Raw genomic sequence first — 22,087 nt, 5'->3', positions numbered from 1 at the left:
GGAAGCCTGCTTCTCCCTCTCCCACTCCCCCTGCTTGTGTTCCCTCTCTCACTGTCTCTCTCTGTCAAATAAATAAATAAAATCTTAAAAAAAAAAAAAAAGAACCGTATCTATCAGCCAGGGGCAAGGATTGGGAAAGTGGTGGGTAAGTGGAGAGGTATGGACAGGTGAAGGTGGTACTGAGGGAGAGGCTAAGGGCTCCAAACCTTTCCCACAAGAGCAGGTGGATTTTTATCTTTTTTATATAATGGGGTTCCATACAAGATTTTGTTTGGGGGCGCCTGGGTGGCTCAGTTGGTTAAGCAACTGCCTTCGGCTCAGGTCATGATCCTGGAGTCCCGGGATCGAGTCCTGCATCGGGCTCCCTGCTTGGCAGGGAGTCTGCTTCTCCCTCTCATGCTCTCTGTCTCTCATTCTCTCTTTCTCTCAAATAAATAAATAAAATCTTAAAAAAAAAAAAAAAGATTTTGTTTGGAAAAAGATCGTCTAAGTTCTACCACCAAGTTTGAAAAACAAAAGCTTATAGCAAATGTCTATGCTCAAAGAAGGGTGTTATAATTTGGCAACATAGAGCACCAGCTTTAAAAAGTACCCCTAGGAAATAATTCAGGGATGTTCAAAAAGATAAATGTACAAATATCTGTTACAAGTTCTAAATGTCCACGATTGAGAGATTGCTGAAATAAATTAAAATATCTCTATTATACAATACTATATTATGCAGCCACTAATTATAATGATGCTTTGACTGGAAAATGCCCATGATAACATGATTTCATTAAAAAAAGTTACATGTATAGGGGGACCTGGCTGGCTCAGTCATAAGTGTGTGTGACTCCTGATCTCAGGGTTGTGAGTTCAAGCCCCACATTGGGTGTAGAGCTTACTTAAATAAGTAAATAAACTTAAAAAAAGTTATATGTATATTTACACAAAGAAAATAAGGAAGAAAACACATCAAAATGCTAATAGTGGCTGACCTGGGTGGAATCATAATTTTTATTATTTTTGAATTTTCTGCTCACTTAATTTTTCTTATTTTTCGACATGTAATTATAGGAAGAAGCAAGGTACCTCTCACTCTTGTTTGAGCAGCTAGCATGTATTTCAGTGGTTCTATCTCCACACCATATTATAGGGCTAAAGGAAACTATAAACAAACCTCTCAAGTGGGTAGAAGACTGAGTGACAAAGAAGAGTCCCAGAACATAAGAGCCTGTGCCTAAGAGGAAAAAAGCATGTCCTTCTGACTGGGATACAAGTGGACCCCAAAGGAAGGGTCTGCCCACAGGAACACTTGGGCAGACTAGAGCGACCAGTTCCAGGGATTCCACCGCAGCTGACACAGTCTGCACGGGCAGACTCCATGCCTGAGGGGAGGGGCTCACCTTCTTTTCCACCTCCTCCATGAGCTCTACAATGTCAAAAGGCAGGTCCTTCTTGTAGGGAGTAGGGTAATGGCTGATGGGTTTGGACTTCTCTTCCTGCTGAGTCTCATAAAGGCGCAAGTTCAGGATCACCACAGGCAACTTTTCCCAAAAGCTATTTGTCACAGGGTGAAGACGAGACTGAAAGGAGAAGAGAGACAAGTTTGGGTGGGCTACTGAAGGCCTGGCTTGGATGGCTAGTCTATGTACCTGGGCCTAAAGGAAAGAGATGGCAAATAGGTTTCACCTCCTGGCACAACTCCCACTGATTATAAATCCCCTGTCTTGAGCAATCATGAAAAGGATTCTGGGCTCAGTAAGAAACAACCCTGTAATTAATTAGTAGTGTCTGACATAGGTAGGCAATATGAGGGCATGGTGGCCCAGGTAACATTATTTGCAATAGGTTGGATAAATGTTTGAGCCTGGATTGAAGTCCAGAACTGTCTGATTCCAAAGTCTATGTTCTTCCTACTTTGTAGTCCTGTCTCTTGAAAGAAAAGTCTAACTAAAAAATGTCAAAAACTAACAATATTCTAAATGAAGAACAGGAAACAAACATAAATTTGAATGGGCAGCCCCTTCGTCCTTTTACCACACAAAGTTCTAAGAGGGGTACTTTTCTGAAAGCTCAGTGTGGTCAGGTTACCTATGAAAAATAGTGTAATCAGACAGCCTGGATCCAAACCCTGACTTAGCAAATATGTGAGAAGAGGCAGGTCCCTCAGCTTCACCTATAAAGTATGGATAATAATAATATCAAATTCAAAGAGCTGTTATGAGGATTTAATGAGTTAATACATATAAAGCTCTTAAAATAGAGCCTTGCTCTTAGTATATACTATATATTAAATGAGATGTTACAGGTTTAAAATAAAGGTGCGATTAAAGTATATTGGGGTACACTTGCAAATCTATCAATTGACATTTGCTTACATATTCAATACTAGACCCACAGAAAAGATTTGGTCACCTCCCCTCGCATCCTCTAGGAACCCTGGATGGGCCCTATCTACTGGAGCAGCCCACATGCCTGACCTTCACATCTGACACCTCACCTCAGTACATCCTACTGAAGGGGAAAGTAAAGGCTGTCAAACTTTGTAGCTTTTTAATTTCAGCTTCCCCTACCCACTAACTAGGATTGGGCCACTGATCCATGAGGCTCCCAGGCCAAAAAGCTCTATCCACACAGATTCATACTCTTTGGAAGCTGAACTGAGAAATCAGAAATGAGTTAGCTGGCAATGAGAGTTTGGGCTGAAAAGTATGAAGAAAGGCAAGGCCACTGGAGTCATGATGGTCATGAGCATACCAAAGCAGTGAGAGAGAAATCATGAGTAAGCAGTTATGACGGAGAGACAAAATTCAGGGTGGAGGGTAAGGAAGAAAGTTGGTGGTAGGAAGAGATGCAGATAGACAAAAAGAGAAAGACAAAGAGCAGCTGAGACTTGTTCATGCAGAGTTCTCAGGATCCTGCTGCAGAGGTCCCTTGAAGTACCAGAATTAACTCAGTTTCAGTTTCCATGTGGCATGATTGCTTGGTTTCCCAATACTAGAGACAGAGCATTGACAAGAAGAATCAGAGATAACCACCGAGAAAGTAAATGTGTCATTTCAGTCAGGGAGCTTTCTATAACTCAAAGAAAACAATGTAGTCAGGAGTGAAATGGTCCTACCATATAAACTTAATAAAAAATAAAATAAAAAGCAAACACTCATATAATACTTAGTATACATGCCTAGTATTATTCTGGCTGCATATACAAATGCCCAAAGGTCTTATTTATTTATGTGAGGGGGAAGGAGAGAGAGAGAGTGAGAGCGTATCGGGGGGGGGGGGGGGGGGGGGGGGGGGAGCTGGAGAAGCAGACTCCCTGCTGAGCAGGGAGCCTGACTCAGGGTTTGATCCCAGGACGCTGAGATCATGACCTGAGCTGAAGGCAGACGCTTAACCGACTTAGCCCCCCAGGTGCCTGCTTTATATTAACTCAAAACTCAAGTTACATTGGTATGTTACTATCCCCATTTTAGAGATGAGAAAACACAGCCACAGAGAAGATAAGTCACAGAGCCTGTAAGTGGTAGAGATGGGATTCAAATCTAGGCAGTCTAGCTCCAGAGTCCACAATCATAACCATGTGCTGTGCTACATGTATAGAGCTCCCTAGCAAGGATGGCAACTACTTTTTTCAAATCCCTAAGGGGGTGCCTGGGTGGCTCAGTTGGTTAAGCATCTGACTCTCGGTTTTGGCTCAGATGATGGTCTCAGGGTCATGAGCCCCATGTTGGGCTCTACACTCTGCACTCAGCGTGGAGCCTGCTTGAGATTCTTACCTCCTCCCTCTCCCTCTGTTCCCCCCACCCACGCACGTGCATTCTCTCTCTCAAATAAATACATAATCTTTAAAATAAATTAAAAAAATAAAACCCCCCTGATGAATCACAGACCTGTACCCTTGAAACAATACATTAAAAGTTAATAAAAAAATAAATAAAACCCTTAAACTCCAAGTCACTCTACAATCTCAGGTCTAGTCCTTCTTTCCCCCTTAACACTTATATTTTCATTGTGAACCTTTGAATAACCAGAATACTATTAAAAAGAACAACTTCCCTTTGAGTAAAGTACCACACCGAGCTTACTGGTAGGACTTTTGTAGGCACTGTCTTGGAACCTTAACTTAATTATCACCACTGTATCTCTCTCCACTGGGGCAGCCAGGTTCAGCTACCATGAGGGAAAGCCAGCTCAGTAATGCCATTTGCTCTTTCAAAAGAAGATGAATGTGGAAGTTCAAAATGAGGCCTGCTGTTAGCCTAATGAAGCAGCAAGAAATAGGACGATGTACCTGGCACAGTAAAGGAGGTGTTTCGTGTGACTGTGGGTGGACTTTGAAAAAAGCCAGCCACTCTGCCACCTTACAGTTATATAGGGCACTAAGCTCTCGCACTCATCCCTGAAACTCAGACACCTCTGAGACAGTGGAGAGGCAGGTGTATCCTTGATTCTGGGCACTCTGCATGGCTTATTTTCTGGTTTGATAGTAAACCGAAATAAAAGCAACCCAAAGGTGATATTATTCTTGCCTATCTTTGAACCCATACTGGAGGTTCTGGATTAACTCATCAGAAATGAAATTTTCAAGTGAAATCTGATTACTGAGTGTTAATTGTTTTTCCCATGGGTGTACATGTAGCAGCCCTGGGGGCCACAGAGGCTGTATACTGGCTACATGGAAGTTCATTATAGGAATCTGTCAACTTTTATGTGTTTGGAATCATCCATAATAAAAAATTAAAAGCTACACTTAAATTATTTTTTAAAAACCTGTGGAACAAATATACACACATAAGTCTGCAAGCTGTCAGCTTACAAATGTTAGCTTAAAAAGCCAACTATGAGAGGGGCTCCTGGGTGGCTCAGTCGCTAAGGGTCTGCCTTCGGCTCCGGTCATGATCCCAGAGTCCTGGGATCGAGCCCCACATCGGGCTCCCTGCTCCGCAGGAAGCCGCTTCTCCCTCTCCCACTCCCCCTGCTTCTGTTCCCTCTTTCGCTGTGTCTCTCTCTGTCAAATAAAATAAAATCTTAAAAAAAAAAAAGCCAACCATGACAGCATCTGAGGTATGAACATGAGCACCGTACTCGACATTCTTAGGTGAGTGAATAAATGACAGTTCTTTTTATTGGCGAACTATAGTTTAAAACTTTGTTTTGTAAAAAATCAGAAACTTCATGATTATAAAATATAGAGACTGGAAAAAAAATAAAATATAGAGACTGGGTTCCACTCCCAGTCTTCATAGTACAGCACAATCCAAAAAGAAAAAATTAGTAAAAATTTTGATGTCATCAAAATTAAAAACATGCTTCAAAAGATACTGTTACAAAAATGAAAAACAAGCCACAGACTGGGAGAAAAAAATTTGTAAATCATGTATCTGATAGAGGGTTTATATCCAGAAAACATATATATATATATATGTTTTTAAAGATTTTATTTATTTATTTATTTACTTGAGAGAGCCTGTGCAGGGAGTAGGGAGAGAGACAGAGGGAGAAGGAGACAATCTCAAGCAGAACTCCATGTAGGCGTGGAGTCTGACATGGGGCTTGATCTCATGACTCCAAGATCATGACCTGAACCAAAACCAAGAGTCGGAAGCTTAACGGACTGAGCCACCCAGGTGCCCCTATCTAGAATATATTTAAGAGTATCTTATAACTCAATAAGACAGGCAACACAATTTAAAAATGGGCAAAAGATCTGAAATAGATATTTCATCAAATAAGATATACAAAGTCCACTAAGCATATGAAAAGATACTCAACATCATTAGTCATTAGGGAAATGCCCAGTAATTCCACTCCTAGGTACCCTATCCAAGAAAAATGAACACATACATCCACAGGAAGACTTGTATGCAAATGTTAACTGCATTTTTTTTTTTAAGATTTTATTTATTTATTTGACAGAGAGAGGCACAGCGAGCAGGGGGAGTGGGAGAGGGAGAAGGAGGCTTCCCGCCTAGCAGGGAGCCTGATGCAGGGCTCGATCCCAGGACTCTGGGATCATGACCTGAGCCAAAGGCAGATGCTTAATGATTGAGCCACCCAGGCGCCCCAGCATTATTCATAATAGCTGAAAAGTGAAAACAACCCAAATAGCCATCAACTTGTAAATGGATAAACAAAATGTGGTGTATCCATACAACAGAATACTATTCAGAGACAAAAAGAAATTATTTACTAATACATGCTACAAACATAGATGGAACTCAAAAACGTCATGTTGAATGTAAGAAGCCAGACACAAAAAAATCTGTATATTGTATGATTCCATCCACATGAAATGTCCAGAAATAGCACAATAGAGAGACAAAGTAGATTAGCCATGGGGCTAGAGTAGGAATGGGAATTGACAACAAACGGGCATGAGTGACCTTTCTAGAGTGACTGATGGGCTAGAGTAGGAATGGGAATTGACAACAAACGGGCATGAGTGACCTTTCTAGAGTGACTGAAATGTTGTAAAACTGAATTTTGGTGATAGTTGCACAAGTCATAAATCTACTAAAAATCACTGAATTACATTTAAAGTGGGTGAAATTTATAGCATCTAAATGACACCTCATTAAAGCAGTTTTTAAAGTGCTGCATGTAACTGGCAGGGTGGGGAGCTGAAATATCACATTTAGTTTGAGAGAGAGATTTGGGGAAAGTTGCACAAGCATGGAAGAAGAGCTAACCTCTGTGCCTTTCCATAGCCGTTCAAAGGCTCTGACAACCAAGGAATGCCTAGAGTCTGACCCAGGTGTACAGGAGATTTTGAGTTTCTCAGCTTGAACAACAACAAATGCCGTGCTAGCAGACTTCTGTTAATAAAAAGACAAATGGCCCATGCAATGGTGAACTGGTCATACACTTGGACAGTAAAGGAGTTTTTTAAAAAGGTATAAATCCATTGTACAATAAGAACAGAAGAGCAGACAACAGCAGATGAATGTTTTCAACAAATGTTTGTAAGACAGAAAATGGAAAGAGAAGTGGTATCTAGTAGAGAGGAGATACGTTTCCACCTGAAATACCTCCAGGTGGACTTCTGAAGACAGGTGAGCCTGTGTACTCCACAGACTCCCAGGAAGGCTCAGCTCCTGAAGGTGCAGACACTATCCACGGTAAAAGGCTGATAGCAGGTAAACAGCTCAAGTCTGTACACCACTTGGCCCCCTAACCCAATGGCCAGGCTGCTATCCCCACCTCCACCCCAAAACAATGCCTAGTTATTTTCTGACAAAATGAACTGCAGGTGAGGGTGGTTGCTTCTGGATAGGAACTAGAGGAACTTTTTTCATCTTCCCATCTGAAACTCTGTACCCATTAAGCAGTTATTCCTACCTCCCTCCTCCCCCAGGCCCTGGCAACCACAGCTGTTTTTCAAAAAGCCTTGTAGACTTTTATCTCCACAAGGCTTTTTGAAAAACAGCTATAAGCTTGGGAATCACTGTGTTGTACATCTGAAACCAACATAACATTGTGTGTCAGCTACACTCAAAAAAATTTTTTTAAAAAGGCTTGTAGACTTTTAGAACCATTTATCTACATTATTTAGATGAAAATTAGAAGTGAATTGTTGGGGGGGGGTTCATATTACTGTTTTTCCTCAAACATACTGTTTTTAGCCTAGAGATAAAAGTATGTTAAGTAATCCCTGAAGTAATCTGTGACATAAAATATAAAGCTGAAGAAATATTTAGCAAGTTTAAGTTAAGAGCTCTTTCTGGTACAGAAACTCCTTCACAGACTTTCATGCAATGCCTTTTGATATACTACATTCTAGGTATGTGTGTGCATGTGTATAAATTTGGTAGTTTCAATCTCATATTTCCTGCTATGATAGATTATGGAGAGTGAGCTATGGAAACACACACAAGGGACAGGTATCTCCAAATCAGGATCAGAAGATATTCCCTGGAGGAGCTAGTGATCCAGCCCAGTTTTGAAGGTAAAGGTAAGAAGGGAGAGGGAGCTTGGTTTGTTAAATTAAGAATTTCAAGCAGAGGGCATACATGGCTTGAAGGATGGCACAGATCAGGGCACATATGTGAGAAATTTATAGGTGACTTGGTGTCACTCAGAAGAAATGAAAGTCAAAGAGAAGCAGACTGAGTGAGGGTGGCAGGGTGAGCTGAGGCCAGCTGTCACAGAAAGTCTTGGTTTTTTTCTTGTAGGTGACATGATGCCCCCTGGAGAGTTTAGGCAGGAGAAAGGCAGGTCAAAGCTGTGTTTATTTTTTGTTTTGTAATAACTTTTTTCATTATTTGCTTCACCGTGCTGAACAGTCACCAATAATGTATCTATTTTGCCTATCTCCACGCTGTTTTTTAATTATGAAAAATATCAAACAAGAGAGAATTAAAAAACCAACCCTATGCCCATCATCCAGATTCAACAATTACTAGATTTTTTGTCACATTTGCTTCATATATCCCTCTACTTTTTCTGTGGAAATATTCCTTTTATTGTGGTAAACACAAAATTTACCATTTTAACCATTTTTAGGTGTATGGTTCAGTGGCATTAAGTACATTGAGATCACTGTGCAACTGCCACTCCCGTCCATCCAGAACACTTTTGATCTTCCCAAACTGAAACTGTACTCATTAGACAATAACTTTCATTCTCCCCTCTCCCAGCCCCTGGTAACTTTGTGTCTCTATAGATTTATCTATTCTGGATATTTCATATACACTGAATCATACAATATGTGGCCTTTTATATCTGGTTTCTTTCAGTTAGCATCCTGTTTTCTAGGTTCACCCATGTTGTAGCACTTATCAATACCTTTTGTTCTTTTTTAGGGATTGAATAATATCCCATTATATAGATATGACACATTTTGTTTACCCGTTTATCAGCTGATGGTCATTTACATTGTTTGTGCTTTTTGGCTATTATGAATAATTCTGCTATGAACATTCACGTGCAGTTTTTGTGGAGACACAGGCTTTCAATTCTTTTGGGTACATCCTTAGGAGTGGAATTGTCATATTATACGGTACCTCTACGTTTAACTTTTTGAGGAACTGTAGAACTTTTCCAAAGTGCCTGCATCATTTTACACTCCCCCCAGCAATATATGAGGGTTCTGATTTCTCTACATCACCACCAACACTTGTTACTATCTTTTTGATTATAGCCATCCTAGTGGGGGCAAAATACTGTATCACTGTGGTTTTAGTTTGCATTTCCTGGCTAATAACATTAAGCACCTTTTCATGTGCTTATTGGCCATTCATTTATATTCTCTGCAGAAATGTCAATTTGAGAGGCGCCTGGGTGGCTCGGTCATTAAGCATCTGCCTTTGGCTCAGGTCATGATCCCAGGGTCCTGGGATTGAGCCCCACATCAGGCTTCTTGCTCAGCGGGAAGCCAGCGGGAAGTCTGCTTCTCCCTCTCCGACTCCCCCAGCTTGTGTTCCCTCTCTTGCTGTCTCTCTCTGTGAAATAAATAAAATCTTTAAAAAAAATGTCAATTTGGGTCCTTTGCCCATTTTTAAAATGGGTCACTTGTCTATTATTGAGGTGTAGATGTTGTTTATATATTCTAGATACACGTCCCTTATCAGATACATTATTTTCAAATATTTTCTCCCATTCAGTGGGTTCTCTGTTCATTTTTTAAAAAGTATTTATTTTGGTGGGGGGAAGAAACGTGGGGGGGCAGCGGGAGAGGCAATTACAAGCAGACTTCTCCCTCAGCCCAACGCAGGGCTCTATCCCAGGACCCCAGATCATGACCTGAGCCGAAACCAAGAGTTGGATGCTTAACCAACTGCACCACCCAGATGCCCGTGTTCACTTTCTTAATAATGCCTTTGAAGCACAAAAGTTTCTTTTTTTTTTTTTTGAAGATTTTATTTATTTATTTGAAGAGAGAGACACAGCGAGAGAGGGAACACGAGCAGGGGGAGTGGCAGAAGGAGAAGCAGGCTTCCCGCCAAGCAGGGAGCCCGATGCGGGGCTCCATCCCAGGACCCTGGGATCATGACCTGAGCCGAAGGCAGACGCTTAACGACTGAGCCACCCAGGTGCCCCGAAGCACAAAAGTTTCTAATTGTGATAAAGTCCAATTTGTTTTTCCTTTGGGTGTTTATGCTTTTGGTGGTAACATATTTAAGAAACCACTGCCAAATCGAAGGTCACAAAAACTTATGTTTTTTTCTAAGAGTTTACTCATCATTTTGTATGTGGATATCCACTTGGTCCAACACCACTGTTGAAGTATTTTTCTTTCCTCACTGAATTGTCTCACCACCCATAACAAAAATCAGTTGCTCACAAATGTGAGGGTTTACTTCTGTGTTCTGAATTTTTCCCTTGATCTATGTCTATCCTTATGCCAGTACTGTCTTGATTACTGAAAGCCTTGTAGTAGGATTTAAAATGCCTTGTAGTAGGATTTCAAATCAGAAGTGGAAGTTCTCCAGCTTTGTTCTGATTCTCAAGTTTTTGTCTGTTTTTGCTATTCTGGATCTCTTGAATTTCCATATTAATTTTAAGATCAGTTTGTTAATTTCTGCAATGAAAATAGTGGGGATTTTGACAGGGATTACTTTGAATCTGTATATTAACTTGGGGAGTACTATTAACAATATTAAATCTTCTGACCCATGAATATGAGGTAACTTCCCAATTATTAAGATATTTAATTTCTTTCAATAATGTTTTGTAATTTCCAGAGTTTTAAGTTTAGTATTTTTGTTAAATTTATTCCCAAATGTTTTATTCTCCTTGATGCTACTGTAAATGGAATTGCTGTCTTAATTTCAGTTTTCCAAGTATATAGAAATGCAGTTGATTTTTGTATATTGTTCTTGAATGTAGCAACCTTGATGAACTCATTTGTTAGTTCTAACAGCTTTTTTAAATGGATTCCTTAGAGTTTTCTACATACCAATCATATCACCTGCAAACAGAAACAGTTTTACTTCTTCCTTGCCAGTCTGAATACCTTTTTTTTGTTTTTCTTGCTCAACCATTTCAGATAGTACCTCCAGTACAATGTTGAATAGAAGTGAAGAGAGCAGATATCCTTGTCTTCTTCCTGATCTTAGGGAGAAAGCTTTCAGTCTTTCACCACTAAGTATGATGTTAGCTGTGGGTTTCTGTAGATGCCCTTCATTAGGTTGAGGTTCCTTTCTAATCCTAGTTTATTGAGTGTTTTCATCATGACAGGGTGTTGAACTAAAAAAATACTTTTTCTGTATCTATTCAGATGATAATGTGGTTTTCACCTTTGGTAGGGTATGCTAATTGATTTCAAATGTTTACATTCCTAGGATAAATCCCATTTGGTCATGGTGTATAATCCCTTTTATATAATGCTGGATTCAGTTTGCTCCTATTTTGTTGAGGATTTTGTGTCTATATTAATAAGGGATATTAATCTGTAGTTTCCTTTTCCAGTGGTATCTTTGGTTTTGATATCAGGGTAATCCTGGCCTCATATAGAATGAGTTGGTATGTGTTCCTTCTTTTTTTGGGGGGGGGGAAGGAATTTGTGAAGAATGGGTATTCTTCAAATGTTTGGTAGAATTTGTCAATGAAGCCATCTGGACCTGGGCAGACTCTACCTTATTGCTGTTATTGACAAGTCTGTTGATCTCACAACTTCATGAGACCATGAGCCAGTTATCAGTGTACTGCCATAATGCTCTAAAATGCCCTTACTGCTCTGAGAAAATGAACCTGGGCCTTTAAAAAATGTTTTCTTTGCTATCTAACACAAAGACAAGTTTTATAGGTATAAGGCCCTCAAGAAGCATTTCAGGAGGAATAGGTTGTGTTTACTGGTTCCAGTGTTCATTCTGGTATACTCCTGCAGCATGGCAGCTTCTCCACCATCTGCTCCGGCTTCTCTTGGTGGCCAGAGGCACCCAGCGGCCAGCAGTTTTCCCTAGCACCCTATCAGGCAGTTTTGTAACAGAGCCTTCCAGGAGACACTCCCCCAGGAATAGCTTTCCCCAGAACCCTAGCATTGCCAGCAAGTTCTGGAGGGTGGATTTCTTTTCAAGATTTATTTATTTTAGAGAGAGAGAGAGAGACAGAGCAAGAGTGCATGCACAGGAGCGGGGGGAGGGGCAGAGGGAGAGAGAGGGGGGTGGAAAACATACTCTCTGCTGAGCGCAGAGCCTGACTTGGGGCTGATCCCAGGACCCCAGGATCATGACCTGAGCCGCACGTTTAACCAACTGAGCCACCCAGGCACCCCTGGAGGGTGGATTTCTAAGCAAGTCCCACTGGCACAGAGTCCCAGTGACTTCTTACTATTTAATGAGCCATGACCTCTCCAACAAGGTCTCAATCAGTCCTGGACAGCAGAAGAGCCTTCCTCAGATGTGCTATCTCACTACTAGGCATAATGGCTGTTCCTTACATCTGCTATTCTTATACTCTTTAAAGCTCTCGTTAGTTTTACTTGCCATGATTATGTGTGATTAAAAACACTGGTAGCAAGGAGACTCACTTGTAAGTGATAATTGTAAGCATTTACATTTAAATTCTTTACTTGAATAAAGACACTAACAATACTTACATGGACTCATAATATCTGTATATAAATCAGCATGTAGTTCATTTGTAATTTGAAAAAGACTTAAAAATTTTTTTTTTGTTTTTAAAGATTTTCTCTTTATTTCAGACAGAGAGAGAGCACAAGCAGAGGGAGAAGCAGACTGCTTGCTGAGCAAGGAGTCCAATGTGGGACTCGATCCCAGGACACTGGGATCATGACCTGAGCCGAAGGCAGACGCTTAACGGACTGGGCCACCCAGGTGTCCCAAGACTAAAAAAATCTTAAAGGTTCACTCAAGTATCACATTCTTTGGGACACCTATCCTGGCACCTTCCTCTCCACAGAGTGGTAACCATTTTATCCTCTCTACCCTTGGGACTGACACCCTAATCACGTTGTTACAGCCACCCTAACCCTTGGTATTTTCATGTGGAGACAGCAAACTCCCCCAGGGCAGGGGCCATGACTCAGCGGACTCCTCAGCTCACTTCCCGGCTCAGAGCAAATGCCAAATGCGGACTAGTGTTGTTGATTGAAAGAAAAAAACAACCCCCCCACCCACTCCCGTGCCTGGGTGGCTCAGTGGACTGGGTGTCCAACTTTTTTTTTTTTTTTAAAGATTTTATTTACTTATTTGAGAAAGAATGAGAGAGAGAGGGAGAGCATGAGAAGGGGGAGGGTTGAGGGAGCAGACTCCCCGCCGAGCAGGGGGACTCCAGGATCATGACCTGAGCCAAAGGCAGTTGCTTAACCAACTGAGCCACCCAGGTGCCCCTGGGTGTCCAACTCTTAATCTCAGCTCAGATCTTTTTTTTTTTAAGATTTTATTTATTTATTTGAGAGAGCGTGCACTAGCGGGAGTGGGGGGAGGCAGAGGGAGAAGCAGACTCCCCGTTGAGCAGGGAGCCCTAGGCGGGGTTTGATTCCAGGATCCCGAGTTCACGACCTGAGCCACAACCAAGAGTCCGAGGCTTAACCGACTGAGCCACCCAGGTGCCCTCGGCTCCGGTCTTGATCTCAGGGTCTAGTTCAAGCCAAAGCCCAGCGTAGACCCTACTTAAAAAAAAAAGAAAAAAAAAAAAAAAAACTAAACAAAACGGCCCAATTTCACCAGTCAAGAAAGAAAAGCAACCATGATATGCTACTTTTCCAGCTTTTCAAGTCGTAAAGATTTCTAAAGAGGAAGTTTTGGGAAATCGTCTGGAAGGCTACGGTCCGGCCCAATCTTTCCGAAGATCTGGTAATTTTGTGGAAGAAAATCCTGAAAGTGGGGAGGTGTACACCACAAGCAGTCGAGGGCAGCACCACCCTTACAGCTCCGGCTCCAAGCGGGCCGCCCCCAAACAGGGAATGGGCTTAATCCACCTGGGCCGATCTGCTGGGAAGCCCCGACGCGGGGGTTGGCAGCTAAGCTTGCTCTCCACCCGGGAAGGCCTGCATTAACTGCATGGGCCCAGCCTCCTCTGCATTCCCCAGCCCCACAGCCACTTCTGCATCCAGAAACGGCAGCACGCGCCGTTTGGAAACGCAAACTTCATAACCGCGACCCAACCGGACCCCAAGGATGAACCGCAAGTCGGGGAAGTACGTAGCCGCAGCAAGGAGCGTTAAGGCCTCCACACACTCGCGGGGGGCCGCGGCTCCCCACTCACCCGCACGCTGGCTGACCTCCGCAATCCCCAGGCCCTGCCCGCCACGCCAGCCCTGGCCGTGCGATTTCACTCACCTGCGGCCGCAGGGCACCAAAGCAGCGAAGCACAGACATGGCAGCACACGCCTCAAATCAAAAGCTGCCTTCCCGCGCGCCTCGCCGTCTGGGCCCGCCCCTGGAGGCGTGTGGGGAGGGCGCCACCCGCGAGGAGCTGAGGCCGGCCCCTTCCGGCCCCAGCTTCCGGTCTTCAGGCGACTGCCCACCTCTGGGCCTCGGGTTTCTTCTGTTGACTTGGGAATGAGCCAACTGCCGCCCCCAAAAGGTGGTGGGCTTTAAAGGCCTCCTTAGCCAGCTTTGGGCCAACTTTTTTCCAATGACTTCTCTATCAGCATGGGATGCGCGAGGGACAATCCTGGGATCATTTCCCGACCCCTCTCTCTGCTTGGCCCAGACCAGACGCCATTGAGCCGCCTTTGGGCATGGCCTTGGGCCAGCTACGATTCAGACAGTCTTGGTCATCGAATACCTACTGGTTGCAGGTCCTCTGGAGCTGGGTTGGAGTGAGGAGGAGGGAAAAAATATCTGCACCATTCCTCCTGCCAGGGTAACCGATCAAGATATGCTCCTACAACAATCTGACTGCAAAACAACAAAAGCTGTATTTCAGTTTTCCTCTTAATACTCTCTTACTCAGTTGGCTCGCCAGCATTTTGCCAAATTTGGAAGGTAAGTTAGAGATGATCTGTCTTAAACGTCCCCCAAATCTAAAAATTCATGTTGGAAGCCAATGCCTCAAAGAGATAGGCAAAGCCAAGCCCTCCCAGTCCCCCAAAGCACTCAACCCTGCTGGGGAATCTGACCAAGAGCTAATTGGAGATGCTAGTGTACAGAGGAAACAGTGATTTCAAGTAAGAGCAATCCTGATGTGCTATGGATTTGGAATTCAGCTGCTTCTCACCTGGGCAAATAGTGTGCTTCAGGGAATGTAGCTGCAAGGATTTAGTTGCAGTTACTGATTTCCCGCAGGCCACGTAGGGGTAGCTCAATTATATGGAAATGCTCACGTGTATGTGTATATTTTCAGGGAAAAGTCTGGGGAGAAATACACACCAAAGTGTTAATATGTATTCATTCATCAGGTACTACCTATTTAGGTGCTATACCCTGGGTTACAAAGTGAGAACTAGCTCACAGCCTCGCAAGAGACAAATGGGGGGCAAGACTAATACCTTTGGTTTATTTTCTTTGTATTCTTCTCTTTGTTTTACACAATGTGAATAGATATCTTCTCTAGCAACCACCAAAAAAGGTTTTATTTTGAAAAAGGAAAATACTTTTCCTACTGAGGGCGGAGTCGGAAGGAAAGGATCAATCCCGAAGTCCCTCGGTCAGCCCTCAAGGTTCCCACGGAACCATACGTGGGAGCGTCTTAGTATCCTGTGGTGCAACCCGAAACAGCGGAAGTAAGGGATCTGCCATCGATTTAAGCCGTGTTCCTCGTACTGTTCTGCAGAAAGACCGCAGGATGGGTGACGGGCGAGAGTTATAATTACTGCCACCTTGGCAGGACCCCAGCGCACAGCGAACAGGTTTCATAGACAGAGGTTCAATTCCATTAGATCGCTACTACCGGAAACGGAAAGCCTTGGGCAGGCTGGCGATTGGACGCGGAGCCGGAAGCGGAAGCTGAAAATTGCGTTTGGTGGCTCCCGATATGGCTGAGGCGGTGGGTGTTGTGGCCGAATCCCTTGCGGGAGACAGGGCACGGGCGGCGCGCACTGTGCTAGATCAGGTGGTGCTCCCGGGTGAGGAACTGCTGCTACCCGAGCAGGAGGACGCTGAAGGCCCAGGAGGTGCTGGGGAGCGACCGCTGCGCCTGAATGCGGGGACGCGCTCCCGGGGGCGTGTTGTGTGCGGCCCGGGCTTGCGGCGCTATGGCGACCGCCTGCTGGTCACTAAGTGCGGCCGCCTCCGTCACAAGGAGCCCGGCGGCGGCAGCGGCGGTGGCGTGTACTGGGTGGATTCACAGCAAAAACGGGTGAGCTGGGACTCCGGAGAGGTGGTACTTCCCTCGCTCTGGGAAGAAGCAGGGGTGGAGCCCTGGACCTCTTCTCTGTTAACGCTACTCTAGAGCCACCGTAGTCATGTGCCCACCTCTGCATCCCCTTTAGAACATTGTGAACAAATGAAACGTGGCCTGAGAAGGGCGACCAGGAGAGAAAGGAGACTGGAAATCTTGGCGTCTAAGAATTTAAGGATTTTAAGACATGGTCATTCCTTCAAAATCTCAATGGCCAGGGAGCACCAGCCCTGTCTTTTGGAGTCCCAAAGGGCAGAAATCCAGACTCAATGAGTGGATGTTCCAGGGAGTTAAATTTCTCTTAGAATAAGTAAGGACTTTAATATGGGAAAAACTGTCTAACGGTGAAATAGCCTTCCTTGGTTATAGGATCCCTTGTACCACTGGACTTAACATGCCAGTAGAAGCTCTAGGGACTTCCTGATAAGGATACAAGACATATGGGATACTGGCTGAAATTGTTCGAACAGAGTATTAGAAGCTGTAAAGAGAGTTTATGATGTGATTGTTTTTCTTTTACTGAGAGTAACATGATCAATTTGTTGTTGATTTGTATTAATTTGTAAACTTGAATTTCAAAATATTTTCTAAATAACTCTAATGACAGTAAAGTAACCAATAAAGACTTGAAGATATCTTCCAAGATACCTTGGAAATGATTTTCATTTATGGCTGCTCCTTCATTCTGTTTTCTTTTGTAGTATGTCCCAGTGAAAGGAGACCATGTGATCGGCATAGTGACAGCTAAATCTGGAGATATATTCAAAGTTGATGTTGGAGGCAGTGAGCCAGCATCTTTGTCTTACTTGGCATTTGAAGGTGCAACTAAAAGAAACAGACCAAATGTGCAGGTAATTATGGGAGCCTTTGGTTTCAAAAATAAGAAAAGTATGGGGCACCTGGGTGGTTCAGTCATTAAGCGTCTGCCTTTGGCTCAGGTCATGATCCTGGGGTCCTGGGATCGAGCCCTGCATGGGGCTCCCTGCTCAGCGGGAAGCCTGCTTCTCCCTTTCCACTGCCCCTGCCTGTGTTCCCTCTCTCTCTGTCTCTCTCTGTCAAATAAATAAATAAAATCTTTAAAAAAAAATAAGTATAAAAATATCCAGAAACACTGAAATATCCAGAAGCCTACCTGAATTGTCTCCTAAGCGTGACCTATTTTCCCAGTTCTGTGGGGTGATCTCTGAGCATCTGTGTAATCGCTTCAGGCTCCAGGAGTTCCTTCCAGTGCTCCAGCTCTGGGACCAGAGTCACATACTTACTTTATATTTGCCGTATTGGGGGTAGTTTCATCTCTACTGAGTTGAAAGGTTATATCTGTTGTTATCTGTTATGTCCATATCCACTGGACAAGGAAGTAAGCCATAGGCTTGGGGAGGTAGGAGGGGTACGTAGTGCAAATTGCTATATCAGCCAGCCATGCAGCCTGATTGTTAAGTCCTGGGACTGGCATCTCACAACTTCAGTCACGTCACTTTTCCCAACAATCTCTTCTTGGAGCTGACAGAGGAGCATTCTTGTTACCTCAAGTTTTCGATTTGGGCTTTTCAGGTAGCATAGCCACACTTTGTCTGCCTAGAAATTTGGTGGTTTCTTTGCCCCTTCTCACTAACATTTCATTTGTGTTTAGTTGCTTAATCTTTACTGATCCTATTTGTTTCTATCTCTCATGTTCTGCTTCTTCATCCATGTATAGCTCCATTTTGCAAGTTCAGACCTTAGCTGCTTTTTTTTTTTTAAGATTTTATTTATTAGAGAGAGAGAGCACGAGCAGGGGGAGCAGCAGAGGGAGAGGGAGAAGCAGACTTCCTGCTGAGCAGAAGCCTGCTGCAGGGCTCCATCCTAGGACCCTGAGATCATGACCTGAGCCGAAGGCAGCTGCTTAACCGACTGAGCCACCCAGGCACCCCCAGACCTTAGCTACTTTTTCACCAGACTTGGTCAGTGACCTCCTCATTAACATCCCTGCCTGTACACTTTTGTTCTTCCATCTGGGCTTTTTGAGAGCTGACAGCCTCACACACTTCCCTTTCTCAAAACAAAACAAAACAAAACAAAAAAGGTTTCTTTAAAGCCTACAGATTTCATTGGCATTATACTCCAGAAGTTTTCCCTCATCTATATCTTCTATGTAGCCATGCTTGAACTCCCCTCACCCCGAACTATTTAATAGCACCACTGAATTCATAAGTCCCTGCCCTTGTCCCTTTGCTCATGCTGTCCCCTCTAGCTGGATTGCTCTATCTCCTTAGCCTGTGGAACACACGCTTATTTTTTGAGACCGAGGATAAACACCACCACCTCTGTAAAACCATCCCTTATCTACAGGCACCTTTGTTACAACTTTAGCACCTACAAAGTCTTAAATGAACTTTGTTATTTATATGTACATCCCCACTGCCCTCCCAAGACCACATGCTTCTGAAATGCAAAGAAGTCTTTTGTTTCTCTTTAGTTGCTAGTTATGGAGGAATAGCAGATACACAACAGAACAAGTTGTCTCCTCTGTTCCCTTTGTTTCATCATTTTGAAGTTCAACTCTGAGGTTTTTGTTCTTTTTTTTTTTTTTTAAAGATTTATTTATTTGAGAGAGAGAGAGTGGGGGGAGAGAAAATCTCAAGCAAACCCCACACTGAGGGCAGAGTCCAATGTGGGGCTTGATCTCACAACCCTGAGATCATAACTTGAACCAAAATCAAGAGTTGGATGTTTAACTGATTGAGCCACTGGCACCCCATATGAGGTTTTTAAGTAAGTCTTGCATGAAGTATCAGTGAATTACCATTGTTCATTTTGCTTTGAATAATTTGCATGCCAAGGGTTTCCAGTCTTCTGTAATTCCCTAGGATAGTGCTGTCTACTAAACTTTCTGTGATGATGCTAGTGTTTTACATCCGCACTGACTAGTATGGTAGCCACTAGCCACATGTAGCTGTTGAGCACTTGAAATGTGGCTAATGTAATTGAGGAACTGATTTTTAAATATCTAACTTTAATTAATTTAAATGTAAGTTTAAATAACTACATGTGGGTAGTGGTTACTATATCGGATGGTGTAACCCTAGAGGATGTTGTCTTGAGCTAGCTCCCAGTCTGAGGAGGGTACACATCTTAATGTTGCCCCCCCCCCTTTTTTTTAAAGATTTTATTTGTCAGAGAGGGAGCACGAGCAAGCACAAGCAGGAAGAGCGACAGGCAGAGGGAGAAGCAGGCGCCCTGCTGAGCAAGGAGCCCAGTGTGGGACTCAATCCCAGGACCCTGTGATCATGACCTGAGCCAAAGGCAGATGCTTAACCTACTGAACCACCCAGGCGCCCTTTAACGTTGCCTTTTTAAAGACTCAACTCCAGAGTGACTATGCGTATTCTGGATAGTTGGTCTATTAGCCACAGAAGTATAGATGGCTGGTGTTGCTGCCTGTGAGAAAGAACCATAGCAGCACCTATAGAATGATTTGCTGGGGGGCACCTGGGTGGCTCAGTCAGTTAAGCGGCTGCCTTCAGCTCAGGTGGGCTCCCTGCTCAGTCGGGAGTCTGCTTCTCCCTCTCCCTCTGCCTCTCCCCTCTGCTCATGCACTCTGTCTCTCTCAAATAAATAAAATCTTTTTTTAATAAAGATTTTATTTATTTATTTGACAGAGACACAGTGAGAGAGGGAACACAAGCAGGGGGAGTGGGAGGAGAAATAAGCTCCCCATCGAGCAGGGTGCCCGATGCGGGGCTCGATCCCAGGACCCTGAGATCAGCGCCTGAGCTGAAGGCAGCCACTTAACGACTGAGCCACCCAGGCACCCCAAATAAATAAAATCTTAAGAAAAAGGGGGGAGGATGATTTGCTGAGAGGAAATGAACTGTTTTTAAATTATCATTTTAGGTTGGAGATCTCATCTATGGCCAATTTGTGGTTGCTAATAAAGATATGGAACCAGAGATGGTCTGTATTGACAGCTGTGGACGAGCCAGTGGAATGGGTGTGATTGGACAGGATGGTCTTCTTTTTAAAGTGACTTTGGGCTTAATTAGAAAGTAAGTCCTGATGCCTTCTGGCTCGCCTGTCTTCTTTTATAATTATACTTTCTTGGAAAGCTGACTCATCTTTAGGGTTTGGATTCTTTGTAACAATATCTGAATGTCCTCAAAGTTGAAAATCAGTATCCATTTTTAGCACGGTTATAAACTCATGCATTTAGTCCCATTCTCTCTTCATGTGAATACATTAAATTCATATGTATCTGGTGGTGTAGTTTTGTGTTGATATGTATGGAGTCTGGGCTTCTCTCCCAGAAAGTCAGCTGTTCCTTACAGCTGATATACTCAATCCAAATATGAAAACTGGCATTTCCTCCTTCTAAGTCATTTGGATACAGATGCAATTTACAATTGTACAAAATGACCAGATTTTTCTAGTAATGGGGGTCAAATGCAGGTAGGCCGATGTCCTCTAAAAGCTTATGTATACATTCACATAAGGCTCCTGCTATTCTGTCCTGGTAGATTTAATAGTTCCCAGAGGTAGATTCTGTTAGGTGTTTAGACCTTTACCTACCCAAAGCTGTGCCCTATTAAAGAACTTTACTCCTAGAGCCCCAGAGCCTTAGAGCTCAGTGTTGCATGCCTCTCTTTGTTACTTATTCTGCAGATTTGGACAATTCCTTCAAGACAGAGAAGCATGTTATTAATGAAGCAGCACCCTTGTGGTTTGAAAGTCAATGTTTCTCTCCAAGTACTGAACTTAATACCAGGGAATAACTTAACAGGAAAATAAGCTTAAACTGTTCTTTTAGCACTGTAGATAATAAAAAAGCTAGGATTCTAAAGCCTAAAAAAAAGGTGCTGACAGTATAGGGGAAAAACTTTATACATTTTTTGTAAAGTTGGTGACACAGGGAGTTTGATTTCTTTGTAGAGGATATAACCCACTTGTTGTGACCTGTGGTATACGGCTAACTGTGCTTGGATGAAAGGGGGCAGCAAATGTCATGTGCCTTGTTCTTGGATGATGTTGGTGGGTTTTTGAATAACTGTGGAGAACTGTCCAGAAACTAGGAATCTTTTAAAGGAGAGTCAGGTCACACCCTACCACTTTATTAAATTTAGTTTTCTTGGGACGCCTGGGTGGCTCAGATGGTTAAGCATCTGCCTTCGGCTCAGGTCATGATCCCAGAGTCCTGGGATCAAGCCCCACATCGGGCTCTGTGCTCAGCAGGGAGCCTGCTTCTCCCTCTGCCTGCCTATATGCCTACTTGTGATCTCTCTCTCTTTCTCTCTCTCTCTCTGTCAAATAAATAAATAAAATCTTTAAAAAATAAATAAATAAATAAATAAATAAATAAATTTAGTTTTCTTTCCATCTCCTCACCAGGCTCCTGGCTCCAGACTGTGAAATCCTACAGGAATTGGGAAAACTCTACCCACTGGAGATAGTATTTGGAATGAATGGAAGAATATGGGTTAAGGCAAAAACCATTCAGCAGACCTTAATTTTAGCAAACATTTTAGAAGCTTGTGAACACATGACAGCAAATCAAAGAAAACAGATCTTCTCCAGATTGGCAGAGAGTTAGATGGAATTTTTTATGGGTCAGTTGACCCAAGAGACCATGGGTTTCCTGGGGAAAAATTTTTCAGGGGAACCTCTCCCCATTAAACATTCAGAAGACAAATGTGAATGTACATATTGTCTTAATTAAAGTCCTAAATAAAATATTTTTATAAAAATGTTACTAGTTGCCACCCATGTTCTTGTGGGTGAGAAAAATCATTATAAAATAATGATGTATTTTTTTCTTTACAATAAAGTTTACTAAAAGTATTATGGTTTATTTGGTGTTAACTCCTTTAGTTTTGCTAAA

At 43.0% G+C, this 22,087-nt stretch overlaps 1 protein-coding gene across 2 annotated transcripts; it reads left to right on the top strand.

Moving 5' to 3' along the window:
* Positions 1 to 14,803: 14,803 nt before the first annotated feature.
* Positions 14,804 to 22,047, top strand: EXOSC3 (exosome component 3). Of its 2 annotated transcripts, XM_032418259.1 has the most exons (5): positions 14,804 to 14,882; positions 15,438 to 16,194; positions 16,938 to 17,087; positions 20,110 to 20,261; positions 21,598 to 22,047. In XM_032418259.1, exons 2-5 carry the CDS (start codon positions 15,871 to 15,873, stop codon positions 21,797 to 21,799), a joined length of 828 nt encoding a protein of 275 aa, XP_032274150.1. In that variant the 5' UTR covers positions 14,804 to 14,882; positions 15,438 to 15,870; the 3' UTR covers positions 21,800 to 22,047. The 2 variants fall into 2 exon arrangements, with proteins under 2 accessions (XP_032274150.1, XP_032274151.1); XM_032418260.1 differs by lacking the exon at positions 20,110 to 20,261 and having other exon boundaries at positions 21,598 to 21,969.
* The last annotated feature ends 40 nt before the right edge of the window (positions 22,048 to 22,087 follow it).

The sequence above is a fragment of the Phoca vitulina genome, unplaced genomic scaffold (genome assembly GCF_004348235.1).
Source record: "Phoca vitulina isolate PV1807 unplaced genomic scaffold, GSC_HSeal_1.0 scaffold21, whole genome shotgun sequence".
Classification (NCBI taxonomy): domain Eukaryota; kingdom Metazoa; phylum Chordata; class Mammalia; order Carnivora; family Phocidae; genus Phoca; species Phoca vitulina.
Note: the sequence above shows the minus strand (reverse complement) of the source record. Positions and strands in the feature narration are given on the sequence as shown.